Below are 24794 nucleotides of genomic sequence, written 5' to 3' on the forward strand. Positions count from 1 at the left end.
ATCATTAATTAAACATGCGCATAATGAACATAATTTTTTTTTTTTTTTTTTGAGGGGGGGGGGTGCAAAGGTGATTTAAATTATTGTGTGCAAATATATATTTTTTTTAAATGTTACATTTTCGTTCTTAATATACTGGATATTAAATGAGGAGATTACATTTGTTGTGAGTGCATTACTTATGCCTTCCAGTTATTCTTTGACAATGAACATAACATACAGGCCTCAATTCAATTTTGTACTTTTTATTATATAAGTGATTGCAATATGTTTTATAATAAATTTACATGGTTCAGTTTTAAAATTAATGTAATGTTTCTGATAATGTGAAACTACTGTAACTTCTCCAACTATTTATGTGCCACAAGACAATATACAGCAACCTCTCGGCTGAGATAGCTCAGCTATTTATCAAAATTAGAGAATTGAAGATATCATCACAAAATAAACAAATCTGAGAGAGGTCCACATGTAGTACCTATATGAATAATATATCAAAGTAATTGGACTTGCGGTTTTCAACAAGAAGTCGAAAATATCACTTTTTACCAAAAATGACAAAAATATTCATCAAAATTAGAGAATTAAAGATATCATTACAAAATGAACAAATCTGAGAGAGGTCCACATGTAGTACCTATATGTATAATATCAAAGCAATTGGTCTTGCAGTTTTCAACAAGAAGTCGAAAATATCACTTTTTACAGAAAATGACAAAAATATTCACCTAAATTAAAGAATTAAAGAAATGATGAACAAATCTAAGCAATCAGAATTGTGGAGGGCGGACGCAGGACAATCACTCGTATGATAAGCTCTGCTCGACAAAGTCGACAGCGGAGCTAAAAAGCAGACAACGACGGGCACTCACTCGTATGATAAGTTCCACTCGACAAAGCCGACAACAGAGCTAAAAACAATTCCAACTGATAAATCACTACACAGTTGTCACACAGCACATGCTCAAATTTCGCATAAACAAAAGTATTTTACACCTGTATTTGTCTCTGTTGGTCCATATAGAACAGGAAGTAGTGTGCTTTAATCTAGATGATAAACTAATTTGTTGTCACGTGCCAAAATTTCATGTGACACCAGCTACTGCATTATAGCCTTTGCACACGTGAAGAAGAAGAAAAGGCTAAGCCTTGTAAACATTCCAAATTTGTCAGCACTTTTTTCTTATATTCTTTGATCTTTCTGGAAATGAATCCTAATTTTAGGGCTATCAGACACAATTTGAGTCAGTTTTCAGATTTTACACAAACAAATTTTTGTCCCAATCTTCTGAAAAAAAGAACCGACTATAAAAAAAGACTATTATGTGAATTTGTGATGAAACGAGGGATCTGGTGGTAAAAGCGAGCTAAACTAACCCTGGTTGAAACTGAATTTAATCTGTTCACACACATGCGAACACCACAAATATAAAACAAAAAATTATGGGATTGATTGTTACAATTATTATTAAATTAAATTAACTCTTATTTATATTTCAACTAATCATTCTAAACTGAATATTTTATTTCAGATTTAAAAGCTTTCACCCTAGTGTGGAACCACTGCTACAACGAGCAAACTTTCAACTGAAACAGACGATACATTAGTGAGGAATCGGCATGAACATGAATAAAAACACAGCTCATGTTCCTGAAATGCAATTTGCTTAATGTAGTTCACTGAAAGTAATCTTCAGAAAAAAATGTTCAAATTCGATAAATTCCATTTTACTGTTCTCGTTAACTTTTTGTTTGTTCAAATGAAATTACCATTAATATTCTAATTTGGGCGTCAGGTGAGAGTGAAAGGCCTTGATTTGATTCTGAAATAGGCATCAAAGTTTTACAGTCGAGTTTCAGATTTTTTTTAATCATTTTACCTATTTAAGCTGGTCATAATAAACCTTATATTCTTGAATAGACGTCATGACTACAAAAAACACAAATCTGACTAATTCTGGCACCAGGAATGATATTCTGAAAATGAGGTCTAAATTACATTACCTGCAATAGCAACAGAATCACACAAGTTTTATTTACAGTTTTAATTTTTCCACATAAAATTGTGAAAATTTCCAATTTTTTGATCAAACACGAGCAGCAATGTTACATTTTGTCTGTTTGGTGCAAGATTAAGATCTAATTCAGTGAAATTAAGGACAATTTGGGCAGAAAAAAAATTTGGCACTGACGCATAAAGGGTTAGATGTTCATAGTGAATTGGTCCTTAAAATTGCTAAATCCTGATATCTAAATGTGTCAGGGACCACTTCTCACAGATGACAAGATCAATGGGTAGGCATCTTATTATTTTTGAGTTTCAAACAAAAATGGCCAACTGGTGGCAATTTAATTTTGTTTATGCCCATGCTGATTCATCACAAATTATTGTACTATACTCATACGTTATACTATAGGTGTATGTTATTTTAACAACCATTTTCTTGAGACTGCTTGCAGGATTTTGGTTGCATATTACATTTTTAGTGATTTAAACCAAACACAACAATGGGATTTGGTATTAAATACAAAATGGAGACTGAAAATTGTCAGTTTATGCTTAATGTCGGATTGCTTACAAGCAGTTTGTTTTTTTTCAAAACTAAAAAAATAGGTAAATGATTAAAATATCAAATTTTGCAGTGTTTGCGAATTGGGGTACTCATTCCATTATTCCCACATTCTGCTTTTAGTAGGGATACATTAGCAACAAATAAAATCAGGTGCAAATATGAGAAATCACTAAACATAAATTAAGCATGAAAGAAAATCGCCAAAAATAAAGCTAAAATCAAATAATCCATGGGATTTACACTGGACCTGAGCAAAGTGAGTTGACCCAGTCAAAGCGCCACCTGCAGTCAGAGTGCTACCTGTATAAATGACAAATCTAAAAACAATGATAAACACACCTGACCAATATACATTTGTAACAAATAATAATTTCATTATTCGTAACATTTAAATATGAATAATAGAATAAAATAATATGTAGGTATGTGTTCCACATTTAAAAATGATATTTTTATTGTACAACTAGATTTAATTATTTTATAATTATGGGTGTAAGTTTTATCAATTCGATCTTTTTTTTAACTTCCATATTTAGAATGTCGACTTCTATTACTTTTAACAAAATAAAACTTATTTTGATGGAAATTATAGTTTAAACATTTTTATCACTAGTCAACCAGGGTTTATGAGCATTTGGTCTAAAAATTAAAAAAAAAATGTGCAATACTGTGGAATACTTTATTTTCGCAGGAATAAATTATTGCTGAAAAGGCTTTTTTGGTGTTTTGTGTGGAATTTATTTTCACTGATTTTTGAAGAGTTTAATGTGAAATATAGGAAAAAAAGTATATTCGCTGGATTTTATTTTCATGGAATCATCCTTCAGTGAAAATAGCGAAAATAAATTCCAAGCGAAAATAAAGTATTCTACAGTATATTTTACCAGTGTTTTGATTGGGAGGGAAGATTTGTTTATACTGTAACTTGCAATCTATATCTTTTTTTTTTTTACATACTGCTTTTTAACATTAGACCTTTTTTTTCTTTTTCTTTCTATAATTCTAATATTTGATCGAATTTTTGTTGTTTAATTTGTTATGTAATACCTCATTCAATTTGTAATTTATGCTGCTCCTTTTTATTTATTTATTTATATAGTGAACCGCTAAATCGAAAGGCTGGCAAATAAATAAATATCTGTAATTTTTCCTTTTAAAAATTATCAACTAATATTGGAAAAAAAACTTTGTTCCCATCAGAAATAGTGGTTATAAACAATCTCTGATGATTTGTCAAGTGGGATGTAGAGAAACAAACGAGAATTTAGTAACATCTGGGAGTAACCTAAGGAAGGGCTATCAAATATTCTAAAATAAATATAAGAAATAGCAGAAAGAAAAACTGAAAACCTTTTTTTATGACTACTTCCTTCACACATACACAACCGAGTCACTCATAATTTTGAGACATATAATCTTTACAATTAACTACAGGGAGTTGTAGTTTTCACAAATGCCAGTTTTCTCTTATTTAAAATTGTGTTTCTACACTATTACATTTGTAATAAATAAAAATCACCAAAATTTTTGTTCCCATTAATTTTTTTCCAGAATAATATTGCAAAATCTACTTGACTTTCTATGCCGTCATATCATCAATATCCATGTATTCATCACATGACATGACATGACGTCCATAACAAATTCTTACATTATATAAAGGCCGTTTATTCAGACACCTGTTCTGTACATTTTTCAAAAGGAATTAACTTGTGTAACATGACCAAACAGCCATTAATGCAAATAGACTCATAGAGCTCAGAAAAAGGTCACCCTCGGTTGTTATCCACATGTACTTTTATTTTATTGATAAAACACTTAAAAACAACTGCAAAGTAATTGAATTCAAAAGCTGGAAAGTAAATTTCACAAAAGCAAGTGAATCATGTTACGTCACAGTTGCATTTCTATGATTGTTGTTCATTTTAAGCCAATTGGACATAATTTCAAATTAGCTACTGATCAAGATCAAAATGTTTGAAAAAAAAATATGACATATGTTTATTTATTTAATTAAGTCAGTCAAACAATATTTAGAATCAACCGGAATACCAGAATATTTCATTGAAAAACAATGGCATACATCTCGATAATAAGGTCTTAATAAAAATAAGACTGACATATAGTAAAACAAGCAGCCTATATCGGCTGAGATAGCTCCGCTGTTAGCAATGCACATTTCAATTAAAGAACATGCATTAGAAAATGAACAATATGTATAGTATCAAAGCAATCGGACTTACAGTTTTTAACAAGAAGTTGAAAATATCACTTTTTACCAAAAATTACAAAAATATTCACCAAAATTAGAGAATTGAAGATATCATCACAAAATGAACAAATCTGAGAAATGTCTACATGTAGTATCTATATATGTAATATCAAAGCAATTGAACTTTTGGTTTTTAACAAGAAGTCGAAAATATCACTTTTTACCAAAAATGACAAAAATATTCACCAAAATTAGAGAATTGAAGATATCATCACAAAATGAACAAATCTGAGAAAGGTCTACATGTAGTATCTATATATGTAATTGAACTATTGGTTTTTAACAAGAAGTCGAAAATATCACTTTTACCAAAAATGACAAAAATATTCACCAAAATTAGAGAATTGAAGATATCAACATGAAATGAACAAACCTAAGAGAGGTCTACCCAAGGTACATATACACCAAGTATCAAAGCATTCAAGCTTGTAGTTTTCAAGAAGAAGTCGAAAAAGTAAAACATTGACACGGACGACGACGACGACGGACGACGGACAATCACTCATATGATAAGCTCCGCTCGACAAAGTCGACAGCGGAGCTAATAAAAAGTAAAGAACGTTTTTCAGTACATAAAACAATCAAATGTGCAGATGATATTTCAAACTCAAAATGACTTACCGTATTACCGTTAATAATAGCGAATTCGCTCATGTAAATGACATCTGTTACTAAGATCACAGCAAGTCATATTTTAATAATTTATTACCCAATAAATGTGACTATTGGGGTATATGAGCTTGTATTGTAGGTACACTTCTAATAGAGCAAATATAAACACTGTATATGCACTAGTGGATAGTCAGCATGTACACATAAGGAAGTTTACTAAATATATTTCAACACCACAATCAATATATGTATGATGCTATACTAGTATTCATTTGTTTGTCTGAATTGACATCTTCACATATAATAATGAATCCTGTAATGTGTTAGTAATGTTAATTGAATATTATTAAAATAATTACAAAAACATTACAAAAATATGATTATACTTCAAATGAAATCCTATGAAAATTACAACAAGGTCATATATTCATCATATCAGTCCTTTTCAATTAAACTTTTCATGTATGATTTTGGAAATAATTTCTCACTGCCGACAAGTATTGACAGTTGAGGAAAAGCAACGCTCAGAGGGTTGAGGAAAAGCAACGCTCAGAGGGTTGAGGAAAAGCAACGCTCAGAGGGTTGAGGAAAAGCAACGCTCAGAGGATTATAGTGTTTAGGCAGTATACACCCTATTTGGACGTGGAAATCAATGGTACTAAAACTCTAATACTCATCATGATCATAACAAATATGACAACAATGACAGCAAAAATACTATCCTAAACGTTGAACATCAAATTTTGTTTTACTCAGTAAGCCAACTAACATTAATAACCTAAATTTGGCCTCTAAGTTGACATCATTTAACAGATGCAGAGACTTTACGGGCCAAAGTCAGAAAGAATTCACATTCTTTGTCACAAAATAAGAAACAAAGCAATTATCTAGTCCTAGTGGATCAAGCTGTCTCCTGAACAGATTAGAGACAGTAATTTATTCGATAAGCTCTAAAAATAAAAATAAAAAGATGCAGATTTCTTTCCGTCAACCGCACGTTCTCCATCACGTAAACGCTAATCAAAGAGCAACTATTTGTACGACTTGGCAGAAAGTTTCCCTTGCTTGATGCTTGTTACGTGGAAGGTCAGATCAATATGGTCTAAGTAGTGCACATCAAAGAAGCTAAAAAATTAATTGTCATGAACTGTCCTCATCACTGCAGCTGTCGTCTACTCACGCTGAATATTTCATTTGGTATGATTCATGCATTCACGAGAAAGCCTTCCTGTGATGCAGACAAATGATCAACTCAAAGAAGTTGGATGTTACCGCAAACATTTTACAACATACTTATCACAGGCGGAGTAAAAATTTATTAACTTTAAACAGAAACTACAATTAGTTCATATTCAATATTCAAAATGGCCATCTGATAGAGAAATATACAATATAGGGTATCGCAAGACATTGTTGCCATGGAAATGGGTATCCATTTTAATTTGTTCGATTGCTGTAATATATTACTCGGAAATATTACTACAAAACATTTCATACTGATTTGGTTTGGTCAAGAGATAATAAAAGCATTTGCGAAATATATTTATCAAAATAGAGAAGGCTTTCGTACAACAAAACGATGATTTCCATAGGGCCCTGTAATAAATACAATTTGAGTTCATGTAACAGAAAAATATTACAAAATAATTTAACACATAATATGTATTATACATAAAGCCGATATAATTATTAAATGCAAACATAAATTAACTTAGTTATTATGACAGAATTTTCAAGAATGTTGAATCAGAGAGTTGATCAGTAAGGTTTTGAGTTCAAATATTAATATACCTAGAGTTAATGGGTCTTTCCTTATCCTGGGTGAGTGTGCCACAGAAGCAATGGGTCCATCCCTACCCTCGGCGAGTGTGTCACAGACTCAATTGGTTTACCTCCCACTTGGTCTAAAAGATGGCAAATGCTTACACATGCATGTATGGTTAATATCACAATATTTATAAGAAAATGTTATTTTAAAAACGAAACAAAAATTCGCTTTTCAGTCTGTGAAAGCCTACATGTAGAAAGCGCCCTCTAGAGTCCAGATGGATGTTCATTACTTGTACAAAATAGGCTTGGGTTACGACATCAAATTACCACACAAATAATAATCACTGATATGCCAAACTGGTCACAGCAAACAGAAGCAATGATAATAACTCAGCCACCAGGCACGAATTTCCCAAGTCATTAAATTCTGAAAATGAACAAGTCTAATGGAATGAAGTTCCCATCTTTCCTAGTGACTATAAAGCATAATGCACCTTAGCCAGTTAATTCATGAATACATAAGAAACAAGTACCATGACCTACATATTTCAAGTCACAAGGTCATCCAATCTATAGATAGAAACATAAACTCAATCAAAAGAGAATTACCATGGATTAAAGATGACAAATTGAATAAATCTTATGAAAAGCAACAGACACTGATACAAAAATGTACATGTTCACTCTCAGATACACCTTCAAATTTTACTAAATTAATTAATATCGTAGGCTAGACGATATCTCTTACTTAGCTGCAATGTCAGTGGTGAGATAGGTGGGTCAGACGATATCTCTTACTTAGCTGCAATGTCAGAGGCGAGATAGGTGGGTCAGACGATATCTCTTACTTAGCTGCAATGTCAGTGGAGATATAGGTGGGCCAGACGATATCTCTTACTTATCTGCAATCTCAGTGGAGATATAGGTGGGTCAGACGATATCGCTTACTTAGCTGCAATGTCAGTGGTGAGATAGGTGGGTCAGACGATATCTCTCACTTAGCTGCAATGTCAGTGGCGAGATAGGTGGGCCAGACGATATCTCTTACTTATCTGCAATCTCAGTGGAGATATAGGTGGGCCAGACGATATCGCTTACTTAGCTGCAATGTCAGTGGTGAGATAGGTGGGTCAGACGATATCGCTTACTTAGCTGCAATGTCAGTGGTGAGATAGGTGGGTCAGACGATATCTCTTACTTAGCTGCAATGTCAGTGGTGAGATAGGTGGGTCAGACGATATCTCTTACTTAGCTGCAATGTCAGTGGTGAGATAGGTGGGCCAGACGATATCTCTTACTTAGCTGCAATGTCAGTGGTGAGATAGGTGGGTCAGACGATATCGCTTACTTAGCTGCAATGTCAGTGGTGAGATAGGTGGGTCAGACGATATTGCTTACTTAGCTGCAATGTCAGTGGTGAGATAGGTGGGTCAGACGATATCTCTTACTTAGCTGCAATCTCAGTGGAGATATAGGTGGGTCAGACGATATCGCTTACTTAGCTGCAATGTCAGTGGTGAGATAGGTGGGCCAGACGATATCTCTTACTTAGCTGCAATGTCAGTGGTGAGATAGGTGGGTCAGACGATATCTCTTACTTAGCTGCAATGTCAGTGGAGATATAGGTGGGCCAGACGATATCTCTTACTTAGCTGCAATGTCAGTGGTGAGATAGGTGGGTCAGACGATATCTCTTACTTAGCTGCAATGTCAGTGGTGAGATAGGTGGGTCAGACGATATCTCTTACTTAGCTGCAATGTCAGTGGTGAGATAGGTGGGCCAGACGATATCTCTTACTTAGCTGCAATGTCAGTGGTGAGATAGGTGGGTCAGACGATATCGCTTACTTAGCTGCAATGTCAGTGGTGAGATAGGTGGGTCAGACGATATTGCTTACTTAGCTGCAATGTCAGTGGTGAGATAGGTGGGTCAGACGATATCTCTTACTTAGCTGCAATGTCAGTGGTGAGATAGGTGGGCCAGACGATATCTCTTACTTAGCTGCAATGTCAGTGGTGAGATAGGTGGGCCAGACGATATCTCTTACTTAGCTGCAATGTCAGTGGTGAGATAGGTGGGTCAGACGATATTGCTTACTTAGCTGCAATGTCAGTGGTGAAATAGGTGGGTCAGACGATATCTCTTACTTAGCTGCAATGTCAGTGGTGAGATAGGTGGGTCAGACGATATCTCTTACTTAGCTGCAATGTCAGTGGTGAGATAGGGAGGCCAGATGATATTTCTTACTTAGCTGCAATCTCAGTGGAGAGATATCACTTTTTACCAAAAATGACAAAAATATTCATCAAAATCAGAGAATTGAAGATATCGTCATAGCAATAAGAATTGCAGTTTTCAAGAAAGAGTTGAAAATGTAAAAAGTTGACATGGGTGACAACGGACGACGACGCCGGACAATCACTCATATGATTAGCATTGCTTGACAAAGTCGTCAGCGGAGCTAAAAATGAACATAAAGTTGCACTAACATTATGTCGGAATAAAGAGTTAAGGAAGCAAGCAGCATGGTAGTTTCTTGGTGAAGTTAATACCAATTATCCAATAGCCCTGGTAGGATGTTATAAATACACCTAGAAATGTCTGCAATTTGCTGTTCAACTAGAGGCATTTACAGGGATGCAATTACACAAAGGTCATTCTGACCCTGGTGAAAAGTTCACAGCTGCTACAAAATTGTCATCATACATGTAATTTCTACAGTTATGTTGGTTCATGTCAATAACATTTATTTTGAATGACGTTTTGAATCATTAAGTAATTTGAATAATTTTTTATGGAGAGGTTCAATACAGATACTGTAGAATACTTTATTTCTCCTTAGAATTTACTTTCATTCTTTCAGCAATTCAGTGAAAATAAAATCCAGCAAATATATCTTCGTACCTATATTTTACATTCAACTCGACAAAAATCAGTGAAAATAAATTCCATAAAGTCTTTTCAGAGAACATTTGTTCTAGCTAAAATAAAGTATTGTACAGTAAACAACTGTGTAAACAAAAACTAGAACAGTGTTTAGAACTGCTATAAGATTGACCTAATTTAGTAAAGGTTTTGTTCAGGTAATAAACTTTCCTGCGAATCACAAACATCTGTGCATGTTGTCCCCATTTGACCTGTTTCACACGTTGAACGACTTTCTGAGTTTTTACGTCAGTTTTATTTATTATATGATCTTGTAATCGTTTCAAAATACTAGGGGACTGACAAAATGATAAATATTGTGGAAAATGTTCTAGAAACAAGAATCTGTATTGCAATGTGAAATGACAAACCTTATTGTATACTGTAAAAAACTTTATTTTAGCTGGAATTAATTTTCACTGAATAAACTTTTTGGTTGTTTTGTATGGAATTTATTTTCACTGATTTTCCATGAGGTGAATGTAAAATATAGGAAAAAAGGTATATTCGCTGGATTTTATTTTCACTGAATCATTCCTTCAGCGAAAATAGTGAAAACAAATTGCAAGCGAAAATAAAGTACTCTACAGTACGTTACTGTTTCGTCTTATCTACATTTTTGTTGAGCGACACAGACTAATAAAGTGAATTCTTTCACTGTCAAAATATTTTTGTGATTTTCCAATGAAATAAAAAATTTTCATTTCAATTTTTCCCACAAAGCATTGCTTTACTTGACGTTATCCTTCAACTCAATTGAATTCAACACTATTAATTTGTTATATTTAGAGAATTTAATGTTTCGTTAGTTTAATATGTAGTACAGGGCTCTTATGGTGCAGTTAATCAGTTCAAGGGAAAGATAAACAACTTTTGATAAAAATATTATGAACAAAACAGCATTACTCAATAAGCTAGAACACCAACACTTAAAATTTTGTTTTGTCACTTCTTGTCCAGTGTCACCTTTTCCAGGTCTTACATTGTACCTACACAATTACTGAACTTGTTCAAGGAAAGAAATAACATTAACACAGCAATGCAAATCCAGTCAAGCGTAAATGCATAAAATTGATGCTTTTACGACAGTTCCAGTTTGAATCAATTCAACATCAAAATCACCTGCTTTTCTGAATACTTATACATTCACAGGATTCTGACTATTAATTTTATAATGAAATTTTATAAGTCATGCAAGCGAGAGTATGGGTGGAGAAGGGGTTTGGAAGAAGGGGTTACTGATAGTTATCATCTCATGTTAATTACAATTACTAATGAATACACTGTACATAGCAAAACCTAATGGCCGCTTGGTTTCAGAGAAAAGCTTTTAACTTTTTTGACCAAATATCTCATAAAGAAACTGTGAGAACTCTACCTTGGCTCGTAGAAGAAGGAATATAAACAGTAATAATACATGTACAATGTACAACTGGAGAGAGTCGTATAATGGAATTAATAATTCAAACATTTCAAACACATATTTTTAGAATGAGCGGAAGAGTGAAGTACAATAAAGTTTAATCTCTTCGCGCATCAGAAATGTTTTTTACCATATTTTACTTTATTAAAAACGCATAATTATCAAAGTGCCCATTAACTAAATACTGTAAAATACTTTATTTTCGCTTGGAATTTATTTTTGCTATTTTCGCTGAAGGGATGATTCCGTGAAAATCAAATCCAGCGAATATACTTTTTTTTCCTATATTCACATTAAACTCATCAAAAATCAGTGAAAATAAATTCCAAGCAAAACGCCCAAAAATCCTTTTCAGCGAAAATTAATTCCAGCAAAAATAAAGTATTCCACAGTATATGAATTTATGCAAGTGAATAATTGCGATGGATGACCTAGATAAATAGAAACAAGAGATTGTTGGGGGAATCATTTGTTTGCACACACCAACAATCTTCCTGATAACTTTCAACATATTCATTCTCAGCTCATCTGTATCTTCTAATTCCTAATAACATAGAGATAAAGTCAATGGATAACTAAATTTAATAAACTAATTTTTCCCAGGAGGCAAATGCAAACATCTTCCTGACAGCACAATTTACTGGATCACAGTGATTTCTGTCAAATCATTTACTTTTTTTCACATCATTTTGCACATATTTATTATAATATTTATAATTGATACAACTCATTAAGATACCTTTTCTGTTTTGTTTTTCCAATCAGTCCTTGTCCTCCTTGTTTTTTATTTTTGTTTTATTATGTTTTCATTTTGTCTTCATTTGTATTTTGTCTTGCCATTTTGTATGTATCTGAAAATTTATTGTATTTTAAAAATCCAGATCCTGAACAGGGTATGATTTTAATAAAGGCAATACTATTATTAATATCATTATTTAGGGGTGTAACAAATATGAATTCAATAATCTTTGATTGTCTACAGGTTTTGATCAAAATGTTTAAAAACTATGGAAATGATTATGTGGGTTTATTTCGTGAAAGGCAACAAAAAGACGTGATTTGCTTCAAATACGCTGTGTCATGCAGAAAATGACAGTAGAAATGGTCCTGACACTTTGGATTGCATTCCAACTCAATTTCAGTAGCTGTATACCGCACAACGCGCATTTCTTGCTTTTCCAAACAAAAAACAAGATTCTCCTTACCAAGAATTGTAAAATACATCTATTTAGCTAGCATGTTATTTCAGCTTTCTTGTATTGTGGTTATCAAGGCTAATGCAGAATAAATTCTATTCTAATGCAGAATAAATTCTATTCTAATGCAGAATAAATTCTATTCTAATGCAGAATAAATTCTATTCTAATGCAGAATAAATTCTATTCTAATGCAGAAATGTTAAAAGGCAAGTTAAAGTTGGTTTATAATTCATGCTAAATTCACTAAAATAACAAGCAGCCTTTGTTTTACACTTTAATTAATGCAATATTGGTGCTGAAAGCTTTCTGGATTGTTTTTCGTGTTAATAGCTTTGATAATTGAGAATAGAAAACTAGATATTGCAAACATTTCCCAAATACATCATAATATAATTTTTCTAACTTATCTTGAGATTTTAGTAAATTCTGAAAAAAAGTCTCAATCTACTAATGACAGATGATTATTTCCTTCTATGAGAAAAAAAAAATTAAGTGGACTGATGAGTTAACATTATAGATATACAAATCATCAATACATAACCCACTTCCTGAATTTCAACTTCAGTGGAAAATAATCATGAATATTTAATTGATAGTGAATTTGAAAAGGAGGGGAAGGCAAACACTTTATAGAACATGTCAAATCAGTTGCCAGAAATTGACCTTGTCTATTTAGTTCATTCTTATCTCAAATCTAGCATTGAGTCTATCATGTCTGCCTTGTTGTTTTAGACCAGACAAATACATCTAATGAACACCCTCCCTCTGGGACTATTATTTATATCTGTTATTACAAACAAAGTCATGTACAACCAGCATCATGACATCATCGATAAATCATCTTAAAATATAGCTACAATGTATTGGCACAAAATGTTGATAAGTTAGAAATGTTTTTATAAAGAGAGTTATAAAATTAATAAACAATTATTACAAATCAAGAACTAAAATTAATTAGGTCACAAATATTTGTCAAGACAATAATTGGATTATAAAAAAAATCAACCAATCAGAAATCTTTTTCTGAATATCAACCAATCAGAAAACAGCATACATACCATAAGTACATATCAATGTGTTCTTAGAACAGATATACACTTGAGATCCAAACAACACAAACTGACAACTGACTTTACAGAACGTTCTTTTAATAACAGAAATACAGTCCCATACATGTGAGATGTGCTTCTAATAGAACAAATACAGTATTGCTCAGTCTGTTTGCCAAACTTTGGAAGTGCAGTTCCATACATTTGAGTACTAAAGGAGATGTGCTTCTAATAGAACAAATACAGTATTGCTCAGTTTGTTTGCCAAACTTTGGAAGTGCAGTTCCATACATGCGAGTAAAGAAGGAGATGTGCTTCTAATAGAACAAATACAGTATTGCTCAGTCTGTTTGCCAAACTTTGGAAGTGGTTCAATCTATCAGCTGAAAGCACATGGGACAGGAAAAGGAATCCCATCTTTCAAATATTCCAAGGACAGCGAGCAGCTGGACTGAGCTGGGCACATAGCCAGAGAGAATGCGAGAACATCCAATCAAGCAGTACAGACCAGTAGTTATAAACACTGAATAATCTAAACAAAACAGTTTATTTAAAGACAATAATTGTTGAAAATTTCATTTTAACCCTACCAACATCAAAATAAACATACGTTCTTTCTCATGTGCACCACAGGGCTTTGGAACACATTGCTACTTGAACTACGCAAGTCACCAACAATGAACAGTTTCAAGACTCAACTTAAGACTCATCTTTTTAGGAAAGCCTTTAACAACTAGTCATCTCTATGTTACATTACCTTGTTTTGAATACTGGCGCTTTATAAATTAATTATTATTATTACACAAATTTACAATCTTATCAATATTTTTTCGCAATTTGTCGTCAAGACCTATACTTGATGGGAAATTATATCCATCAATAATAATGAAGTCATTGTTGACAAATACATAAACATGTGTAGAAACTAAAGAGAGTATTAGTTGTAGTTGCATGGTACAGTTTAAGTTTCTGTTCTAGATAGAAAGCAATATTTTAATGGACTAAGGGACGACGTCAACAGATCGGTGTGGGTTTGACCTCAAAAAGTTTCCATCCTACAAAAACGATTTTATTTGTAGTTTCTTTTTTTCTATCAAATCATGGACAAAAATAACAGAAAATGAAAACAAACAAAACATCCAAGACGAGAAAATGGTTTGGTCCAAGTGTAAATATGTGTATATATTTGTAAAGCCTTTTTACACCCACCAGACAACCAACCGCTCTGCCATACTACTGTCCGATTATCAATTTGTATTTAATGGTGAATGTAGTCTGACGCCATGACCAATATTTATCAATTAAGTTTTGGTGGGGGGTGGGATATTGGATTTGGGAAAAAACTAAAGAAATTAAGTTTTTTATCCTACATTGAACTTTTGATGTTGTCCCTAACCACTCAACATTTCAATTTAACAATTGGTATTACTGTAATTGATACACCAGTACATGTATGTAAAAGAGCAACTTTGTGTTTGATGAGTTTACTATGTAACCACTTATATAACATGATTATAACACTGTATCTAAATGTAGAATGTAACACAGCAGCATTTTATCTGAGCCCAACTATTGCTCCTCCCACCAATTAATTAACAAGAGATTATCTTTTGCCAGCTTATATGGTTGTGACCGACTATGGAATGCCTAGTTTGTTAGAGTCCAGCTGAAACTGTGCCATTGACCATAGACAATAGGGTCAAATTTTGTATCAAACGAAACAGGTTTACAAGGTCATTTTTGCTGGTTTGAGCCAGATCAAGCTGTTGGGTTCTAATAAAATGTTGTTGTAAACAAACTTGTGTATTCCAGTATAACAGAGTGGGTGTATTCCAGTAATGAAATGATGTAACCATGTATTACAGTTTGGATGTGTTCCTGTGTAACAGCTAGGGTGTATTCCAGTAATGAAGTAATGTAAGCATGTATTACAGTGTGAGTGTGCTCCAGTAATGAAATTATGTAACCATATACAAAAGTGTGGGTGTATTCCAGTAATGAAATTATGTAACCATGTATTACAGTGTGAGTGTGCTTCAGTAATGAAATGATGTAACCATGTATTACAGTGTGAGTGTGTTCCAGTAATGAAATGATGTAACCATGTATTACAGTGTGAGTGTGTTCCAGTAATGAAATGATGTAACCATGTATTACAGTGTGAGTGTGCTTCAGTAATGAAATGATGTAACCATGTATTACAGTGAGTGTGTTCCAGTAATGAAATGATGTAACCATGTATTACAGTGTGAGTGTGCTTCAGTAATGAAATGATGTAACCATGTATTACAGTGTGAGTGTGTTCCAGTAATGAAATGATGTAACCATGTATTACAGTGTGGGTGTATTCCAGTAATGAAATGGTGTAACCATGTATTTTACAGTGCAAGTGTATTCCAGTAATGAAATGATGTAACCATGTATTACAGTGTGGGTGTATTCCAGTAATGAAATGATGTAACTATGTATTACAGTGCAAGTGTATTCCAGTAATGAAATGATGTAATCATGTATTACAGTGTGAGTGTATTGCAGTAATAAAATTATGTAACCATGTATTACAGTGTGGGTGTATTCCAGTAATGAAGTTAAGTAACCATGTATCACAGTGTGGGTGTATTCCAGTAATGAAATAATGTAACCATGTATTACAGTGTTGTGTATTCCAGTAATAAAATTATGTAACCATGTATTACAGTGTTGTGTATTCCAGTAATGAAATTATGTGACCATGTATTAGTGTTGGTATATTCCAGTAATAAAATTATGTAACCATGTATTAGTGTTGTGTATTCCAGTAATGAAATTATGTAACCATGTATTAGTGTTGGTATATTCCAGTAATGAAATGATGTAACCATGTATTACAGTGTGGGTGTATTCTAGTAATGAAATGATGTAACCATGCATTACTGTTTGGATGTGTTCCAGTATTACAGTGTGGGTATGTTCCTGTAATTGATATTTGTGAACAGTCACGCTATAAATTTTCACAATGCTGTGGTTATTTTTCCGCCGTATGTTTTATTGCATCCTGAGTGCTTTAGTTGAGCTCACACTGTTCCGGTCAAGAATGAATCAACTTCACAGTTGAGGATATCAACACATGTCATTTGCAGTTGCACACCACTACTGGTACTCTTTTTGGGTTGGGGTTGGAACAGCTCCAACCTATTATTCTGTAAGGATCAGAACAACCCAAGTCTTTTGTGGTTACATGTGCCGAATGTAACTGGCCATCACTAAACAGCGATTTGCAATATTTATTTTAAGTTTGTGTAGCTTAAAGTTAAACAAAACGATAAGGTATGGTAACCTGCAGCCAGTGTATGACTGAAAGCACGACTAAATCACATGACTATATTTGCACTTTGGTTCATTGACCCTTGTTAGGAGTACTTCTTTGAATACCGAGGCACAATAAAACAATTCTCCCTATCTGGTCTGGACTCTTCAAGGCAAAGTCTGTAACAGTCTGTAACAGTTTGAGGAGGTTTTGATACAAAGAGTGAAAAAAAAAAAAAAAAAACATACAGTAATGCGATGTACAGTCATACTTTGAATCATACACCAGGGTTAATATCTTTAAACACTTTAAAGGACATATTTTCCCCACCAGCACTTAAGTGAAATACTTTCCACATGTTTATGCATTTTTTTTTTATAACTTCTTTGATAATTTTTGGATTCCTGATAGATCGTAGATCTTAAGGCCAAAAAAATGTAAAAAAGAACTACTTGTATATGCATTTATTTTGTGAATCGCTGGTTTTGAAAATGCACAACTGATACTACAGTTTCTATATGATGAAACCAATAACTATTTTCTTAGAAACAATAGTATACAGAGTCCACCAGACTTCAAAAATAACAGGGGAAATTACAGCACTGGGGTTGATGAAACAGGAGATAAAGAATCAGATCTTGCACATTGGGTGACCTATGATAAAATTACAAAACTATTTGATCAGCAATCCACAATTTATTTCTATGAGCCAATAAAATATGGCAATCAACAATAGTTATTTAAACTTGTGTACGGTGTTAAAAGTTATGATACATTATGTTGAATCAGTACCATGTGAGTAATTATAGTCATGAAACATAGCATGCTCTGATAAGTAAATAAATCTTATGTTCAGTTGCAATAACAAATGATCTCAACCGAGCTGTTAACTACACATCTTGTCACCCAATGGCAATGTTCATAAACCTGAAATTTGTAAATTTGTTTCAAATTACAGAACAAGTGACAAGAGTCATCAATGGACAGCTGAGGAGAGAATCATTCTATTGACAAGCTATGCAAAAAACATTCTAACAATTTAGAAATGCATGCCTTGAGGCATTTGAAGCTTAGACTCACCCAAATTGTTCTGTTCTGAATAACGTACCACTCAACAAGCTTTCGTTTTAAGTCTCAACACATTTTTTGTCCTCCACAAAAGTTACGTGGAAGTGATCTTTCATTGATGGTTTTACATACTAAGTATTACTACCATGGTTTGTAAAAAGTAGTATTATGGTACAGCAATCTTGAAAGCACAGGAAAAGAGCAATACCATATTTTCCTTTAATAATGGCACCTAATTTTACGTAATTGACAAAGTATGCATCAAAATAAGACCAATTTAAATGATTTTACATATAATTAATGCAATGTCGATCCGCTATGATCAGAGACACGAGCTTCTAAAAATGCAGTTCAGTGGACCTTATACACGACTCGCACCCCCCTCCCTCATGAGTTAAACATTCCAATACTTTAGGGAAGGGACAGATCGACCAACAACGCCTCTCTCATATACAGTTGTTATTCATGTCCTCCAAAGTTCAACAATAGAACAATTTTGTTGGATATTATTGCTTTTTATTACTAGGACTACAATACCCCTCAAAGTACCAAGATGTGTGGCTTTTAAGGGTAATGCAAATGACATTTTATTTTGCTTAAATAAAAGTTGATTACAGTTGCACAACAGGAAGTTATGGAGATACCTTTGCATTGTGGGAGTACCACCATGCATGTTGTGCTTCAGAGTACTAGATGCTCCCCTTGATCTACGCACAAGTTTTATATTTTGTCTTATTTTATTTTCATCTTGCATCATTGTAAAGCAGACCTCCCATTTAAAACTCAAGCCTACATAGTAAAACCAGTTTTTTTACTTTAATGTGCTCATAAAACGAGGGTGTTTAATTTTGCTGGCATGTGTACATCTTGTTAAACATATAAATACTGTATGTGTCTACTTTGATGAATGGCACATTACCACTGTTCAAAAATAAAGAACAAGTACTGTGACAAGATCTGTTTATATTTTTGCCAACCAGCATGATAATGTCTGATCACAAATGTTGCTCTTTGATCAGCACTAGCTTGAGATCTGTTGGGACAAGTTTACCCGTAAGTTTCGTTATTGAGAGGGAATTGTACATGTATGTTTATTAACAGCAGCAGTGTGCCCTCTAACAGGGTAGATTTTGTAGGGATTCTGAGTCATAAAGGAATCCCAAACCTCAAGTTGAGACAGCTTCTTGACTGCTGAGGTGGTTGGTCTTCAAGAAAAAAATACAATTACTGTAAGATGCTTTATTTTAGCTGGAATTAATATTCGGTGTTTTGTATGGAATTTATTTCCACTGATTTTTGACGAGTTTAATGTGAAATATAGGAAAAAAGGTATATTTGCTGGATTTTCACTGAATCATTCTATCAGCGAAAATAGCAAGAATTAATTCCAAGAAAAATAAAATATAGATGCAGTATATGTGACTGGTTTCATTGGTTTTTACACTTATTTCATTTTGCAAAATTTCAAATTCAATAACTATAGTAAAATGTTTTTCAAGATCACTAGATCACTGATTTTTGACGAGTTCAATAAAAAATTTAGGAAAAAAGGTATATTCACTGGATTTTATTTTCACTAAGTCATTCTATCAGCGAAAATTAATGCCAAGCAAAAATAAAATATAGATACAGTATATGTGACTGGTTTCATTGGTTTTTACACTTATTTCATTTTGCAAAATTTCAAATTCAATAACTATAGTAAAATGTTTTTCAAGATCACTAGATCACTGACTTTTGACGAGTTCAATAAAAAATTTAGGAAAAAAGGTATATTCACTGGATTTTATTTTCACTAAGTCATTCTATCAGCGAACATTAATGCCAAGTGAAAATAAAATATAGATACAGTATATGTGACTGGTTTCATTGGTTTTTACACTTATTTCATTTTGCAAAATTTCAAATTCAATAACTATAGTAAAGTGTTTTTCAAGATCACTAGATCACTGATTTTTGACGAGTTCAATGAAAAATTTAGGAAAAAAGGTATATTCACTGGATTTTATTTTCACTAAGTCATTCTATCAGCGAAAATTAATGCCAAGCGAAAATAAAATATAGATACAGTATATGTGACTGGTTTCATTGGTTTTTACACTTATTTCATTTTGCAAAATTTCAAATTTAACTATAGTAAAATTTTTTGTTGAGTCAGTGATGCACCAATGAACTAGTACAGCTGGTTACAGGGAATGTGTGTGCATCAATGGCACATCATATCGAGAGAGATTGTTCGATCTTCAGGTGCAAACCAGTCATTGTGTATGTGCGCAAAATGTAAAGTGCGATGACCCTACATGTATATAATATAGTGAGATTATTCAAAGTCCTCATTATGGTGTTGAATCATAAACTATTTACATATACATAAAGAATGACAGTTTACAGAATGGTATTGCATAATTAAATTGAAATGTCCCGTGTGTATGGAAATATCGAAACCATATAATTTAAAGTACAAGTCAACCTTAAAATTATGAAGATTACAAATACACAACAAGGCTTCAGCTTTGGTATTCTGTGGCCACTCAATTTCAAAGCTACCCCCCCCCCCCTCTAAAAAAAAACTCTTGTACTGATTAAATTGTGCAGAAAGTACAGAAGGGATCAAAACATTCAGGTAGCAGATAAAAAATTGTGATTATAGTCTCCAAGAATTTCAAGCCCTATCCAACATTAATACCCTTATCTGATCAAGTCAATGTAAAATTACATAGGCCTGATAGGGTAAGGGTTGAAAAACCAATGTGCTAAAATTCAGAACTGTCAAACGACCAACTAAATGAAAGTCTAATCATATATAAATGCAAATATTACAAGCAGGGTTTTTAATTCCTGTTAATGTAACCAGAGGTCACATTAACCTTGTTGATAATATACTACATGTGATCCACACAATTTGAAGTCTAGCTTTTATTTCCACTTCTCCTGAACGTTAAAAGAAGCAGTTTTTATTTTGTCACAATAAGGTTACAAAACATTGTATTTTCATAAAAAAATTGAATTAAATAAATACATTATTAATAGTATATAAACCAACAATGTTTCAAAATGCCAAGTTGATTTGGAACATCTCTTATTTTGTTACCATGAGGTTCTAAAAACTTCAATTATTTGTTCAATGTTGGTTTTGTTAGTTAACATACTACTAATTTTGGATAATACAAATGTACGTATGTACTTGCATTTCTTGTGTGTGAATATGTCCAAATGCATGTCATTAATTTGACGTATATTGTAATTAATACAATTTTATGGAAATCTTTGTTGTCCCATGGTATTTAGTAGGTATCTACAGCCATGCAGAAAAGTGTTTATTTAAAAACAAACTACTAATATATTTCCAAATTTACAATAGTCCTGCTAGGATACTAATTTTGGAAGAGATTTGGTAATTTGTTGGCATACTGTTAATTTCAAAGCCAGTGTATTGGATCATACAAGTACATTTATTTCTGTATAGTTTCAATAATTTTTCCTTCATGTTCTCATATTTTTGCATTAACATAATATCTGTATTCCAATTATGAACTAATGATAAAGAACAGTATTTCAATAACTGAGGCTCCTCAGTTGGGAAGAGTTCTTATCATCAACTTTATTGGGACAAGATACATTACGAGGCAATTTGTGAATAAGTTGTCAATGTGTTGCCATGGTTACATATCAAAACAACTGTGTTGAGAACACAGGATGGTTGATATGTCTTGATTTATGTTCAAAAAATAAATAATAACAATTCTAAGACACCTACCTGGAGAGCCATGGGTACGTAAAACAAACAGAACAGCCATATGTAGCCGCCATCTTGTATTCGGATGTGCCATCTCTCTTGGCAGTAATACACAATATTTTTTTTATCCCTAAACATTTCACTCACCTGTCTTATAAAGCTGTTTGAACTTGTGTCCGAAAAACTGCCATCAGACCGTTTAACCTTTCCTTTACGCCGTGCCCCTCTTGCAGTTAACTGAAACGTTATAATGAGACAGAAAATAAGCTTATTTCACAAGTCTCCAAAACGTCTTGGGGATGTTTTCGTAGTAGACTTACGATATAAATAAATAATTTGATGCGCTTGACTAAATTTAGCACGTTTGGTATTATATATTTAGTAAAATTACATTTTTAGGAGATTCTTCATTTCAAATATTTATTGCAATGCCTTAAAAACTGACGTTTGGGGCATTTACAGGGCAGAGTAAAAGCATCGTGGGCAACAACCGATACCGAAACGCATTGGGCATCCCCGATCACTCGACTCAACATGGCTCACATACGTAACATTCCACGGGAAAATATCACTCGATTTAATCTATATTTACCGAGATTTTAAAATTGTCAACAATTTTATCATGATCAGTGTACTTCAGTGTGTGTTTGAAAAGCTTTACTGTACGTGACAGTTTTTTTTTACAAGCGAAATCGATCAAAAACATTCATTTGACAATTGTCAAATTTCGCCTGTCAGGGAGAGAAACAAAAATGGCGGCGGTGGATAGCATGATGGGACGCCTATCATTTTCAAAACATTCGCGCAAAGATAACTGTCCTTCGGGACATCGGCACCCGGATTGGCACATACAGAGTACAAATAAAAAACGCTGGGAAATTATACTATCATCATTAATTTCAATATTTTATCCATTTTTGCCTCGAAGTGTGTTAAAACGTCGATGTATCGTATGGCAATTCAGTAGTCGCATCGTGTGTTTTTGAACCATCGAACGATCGGACCGGGCGACTTCCTGTGAGAGTATAATCATTACTCTCTGCATATAAATAAAATCGAAACAATGTCACCGGTTTATAAGACTACCGGACACTTCCGGTGACCGATCTGTGGTTAACCTGTTTCGGTACAATGGATTCTGACAATGTAACACGGGCCAACAAACCCGATCATTGCCCGGGATGGCAATAAACACTTTCACTTAAAATCACCCCAAGTCCCTATTTTCTTGCAACGTAATACTAATAATACTAATCGAAATCTTGCCCCAAATTGTACCAAATATCCGTCTCAAAGAGACAATGAAAGCTAAATACACAGTTAATTTCGGTTATTTTTATCCTAATTATGCGTTTATAAACCAACGTACATACCTGATGTGTGTTATTCGGGACACCGTCGTAATCGATGTGCAGGTTAGCGGGCGACCGCGCCATATTTCACATAGATCCCGTCGTCCATGAGTTAATGCATTTTTCTTGGAGTATTCCGGGGGTATAAGCGATGACGAGCAACAACAGAAAATCGGTGAAATTCTTCAAATTTGACGCCTATTGCACTTAGAAAATACACTTGGAATGTGTTGTCCGCCGAAATGTACGCTCAGCGCAGATGGCAATAGCCAACACAGGCATCAAATTACGCGAATGTCATAATTTGCATATAGCAATCAGGGACCACCTTTATTGTTGTTAGTGAAACGAACTGATGCGATTTATTCATTTGTCGTAATGATAGTTATACGCAAGTGGCGTTACTACTGAAAAAATTATATAAAGATGGGTTTTAAAAAATATAACAGACAAGACCAGACAGTGACGGGGTGAATGTGTTCGACCCCTCGGCATCCCCCATGAGCAAAATGGTTGTGACTCACACCTGCTAACGTCATTCCAATCAAAGCCGCCAATTGATTGGCTGATAATCCGTCGGGAATTACCGAAGCTCTTCGAGAATCTTCGGATTTTCCTTGCGATGTGAAGAAAAATGCTCTCAACATTTGTTTTGCACGTAAAAATCGTATTAGTCATGCGTGGCAGTGATTCTTCTGTCGAGAGTGTTTTTACCGATACATTTTCTCGTGTTTCCTATGATGTTAGCCCCCATCCTATTTAAGCGCGTGGTGTGTACGATTACGTACGATAATCGAGTATTATCTGTATTACGTAACAATTAGTAATTTCTTTTGGGGGAGAATATATTTTATTCACGAGTATTTTTAGGCCACCGGCTCTATTGTCAAACTAGTCAGAATATTAAAAATTAAATCTGCCTGGAAAATTACAATGATGCACATCATTATAAAGAGATGGCAAAGGGAAAATATTAGTTTGAAGATCGTCCCCAACACATTTATTTATTTATTTATTTATTTATTTATTTATTTATTTATTTATTTATTTATTTATTTATTTATTTATTTGTTTGTTTGTTTGTTTGTTTGTTTGTTTATTTGTTTGTTTGTTTGTTTATTTATTTGTTTGTTTGTTTGTTTGTTTGTTTGTTTGTTTGTTTGTTTGTTTGTTTGTCTGTTTATTTGTTTATTTGTTTGTTTATTTATCTATGTCGGTGCATTCCCACAAAAAGACAGCTGACTATGCAGCTGTATATAACGCAATTTGTGGACTGCATGTTGTCAAGCTGATCACACTACCCTACAAGCAATAATTCCACAAAAAAACATAGCAAGATTACATTCATCCTATCGTCTTTACTAGATATATTGAAGTTCATGTTTCGACTAAAGCTTAACAGCAGCCGGAGTTTAACTTTTTTTTTATTTCGCCTAATACAATAAAAGTTTGTTAACGCTAAATTCGAATTCGATATAACTACTTCCATAAACGTAAACAGTAAGGTTGTAATTTATTGCATCAATTC

At 33.3% G+C, this 24794-nt stretch overlaps 1 protein-coding gene across 2 annotated transcripts in view; it reads right to left on the reverse strand.

Moving 5' to 3' along the window:
* The window catches only part of LOC100368216 (voltage-dependent L-type calcium channel subunit beta-1-like), a 109490-nt gene extending 85934 nt beyond the window's left edge, over positions 1-23556 (reverse strand). For both annotated transcript variants that reach the window (XM_085495959.1, XM_085495956.1), the window contains exons 1-2: positions 23288-23556; positions 22062-22151 (exon numbers count right to left, since the gene is read on the reverse strand). In XM_085495959.1, coding sequence (XP_085352085.1) covers positions 22062-22151; positions 23288-23350 — 153 coding nt within the window. In that variant the 5' untranslated portion in view covers positions 23351-23556. The remainder of the gene's footprint in view (positions 1-22061; positions 22152-23287) is intronic.
* Between the last annotated feature and the right edge of the window lie 1238 nt (positions 23557-24794).

Source organism: Saccoglossus kowalevskii, chromosome 22 (genome assembly GCF_978046115.1).
Source record: "Saccoglossus kowalevskii chromosome 22, keSacKowa6.1, whole genome shotgun sequence".
Taxonomy (NCBI): Eukaryota; Metazoa; Hemichordata; class Enteropneusta; family Harrimaniidae; genus Saccoglossus; species Saccoglossus kowalevskii.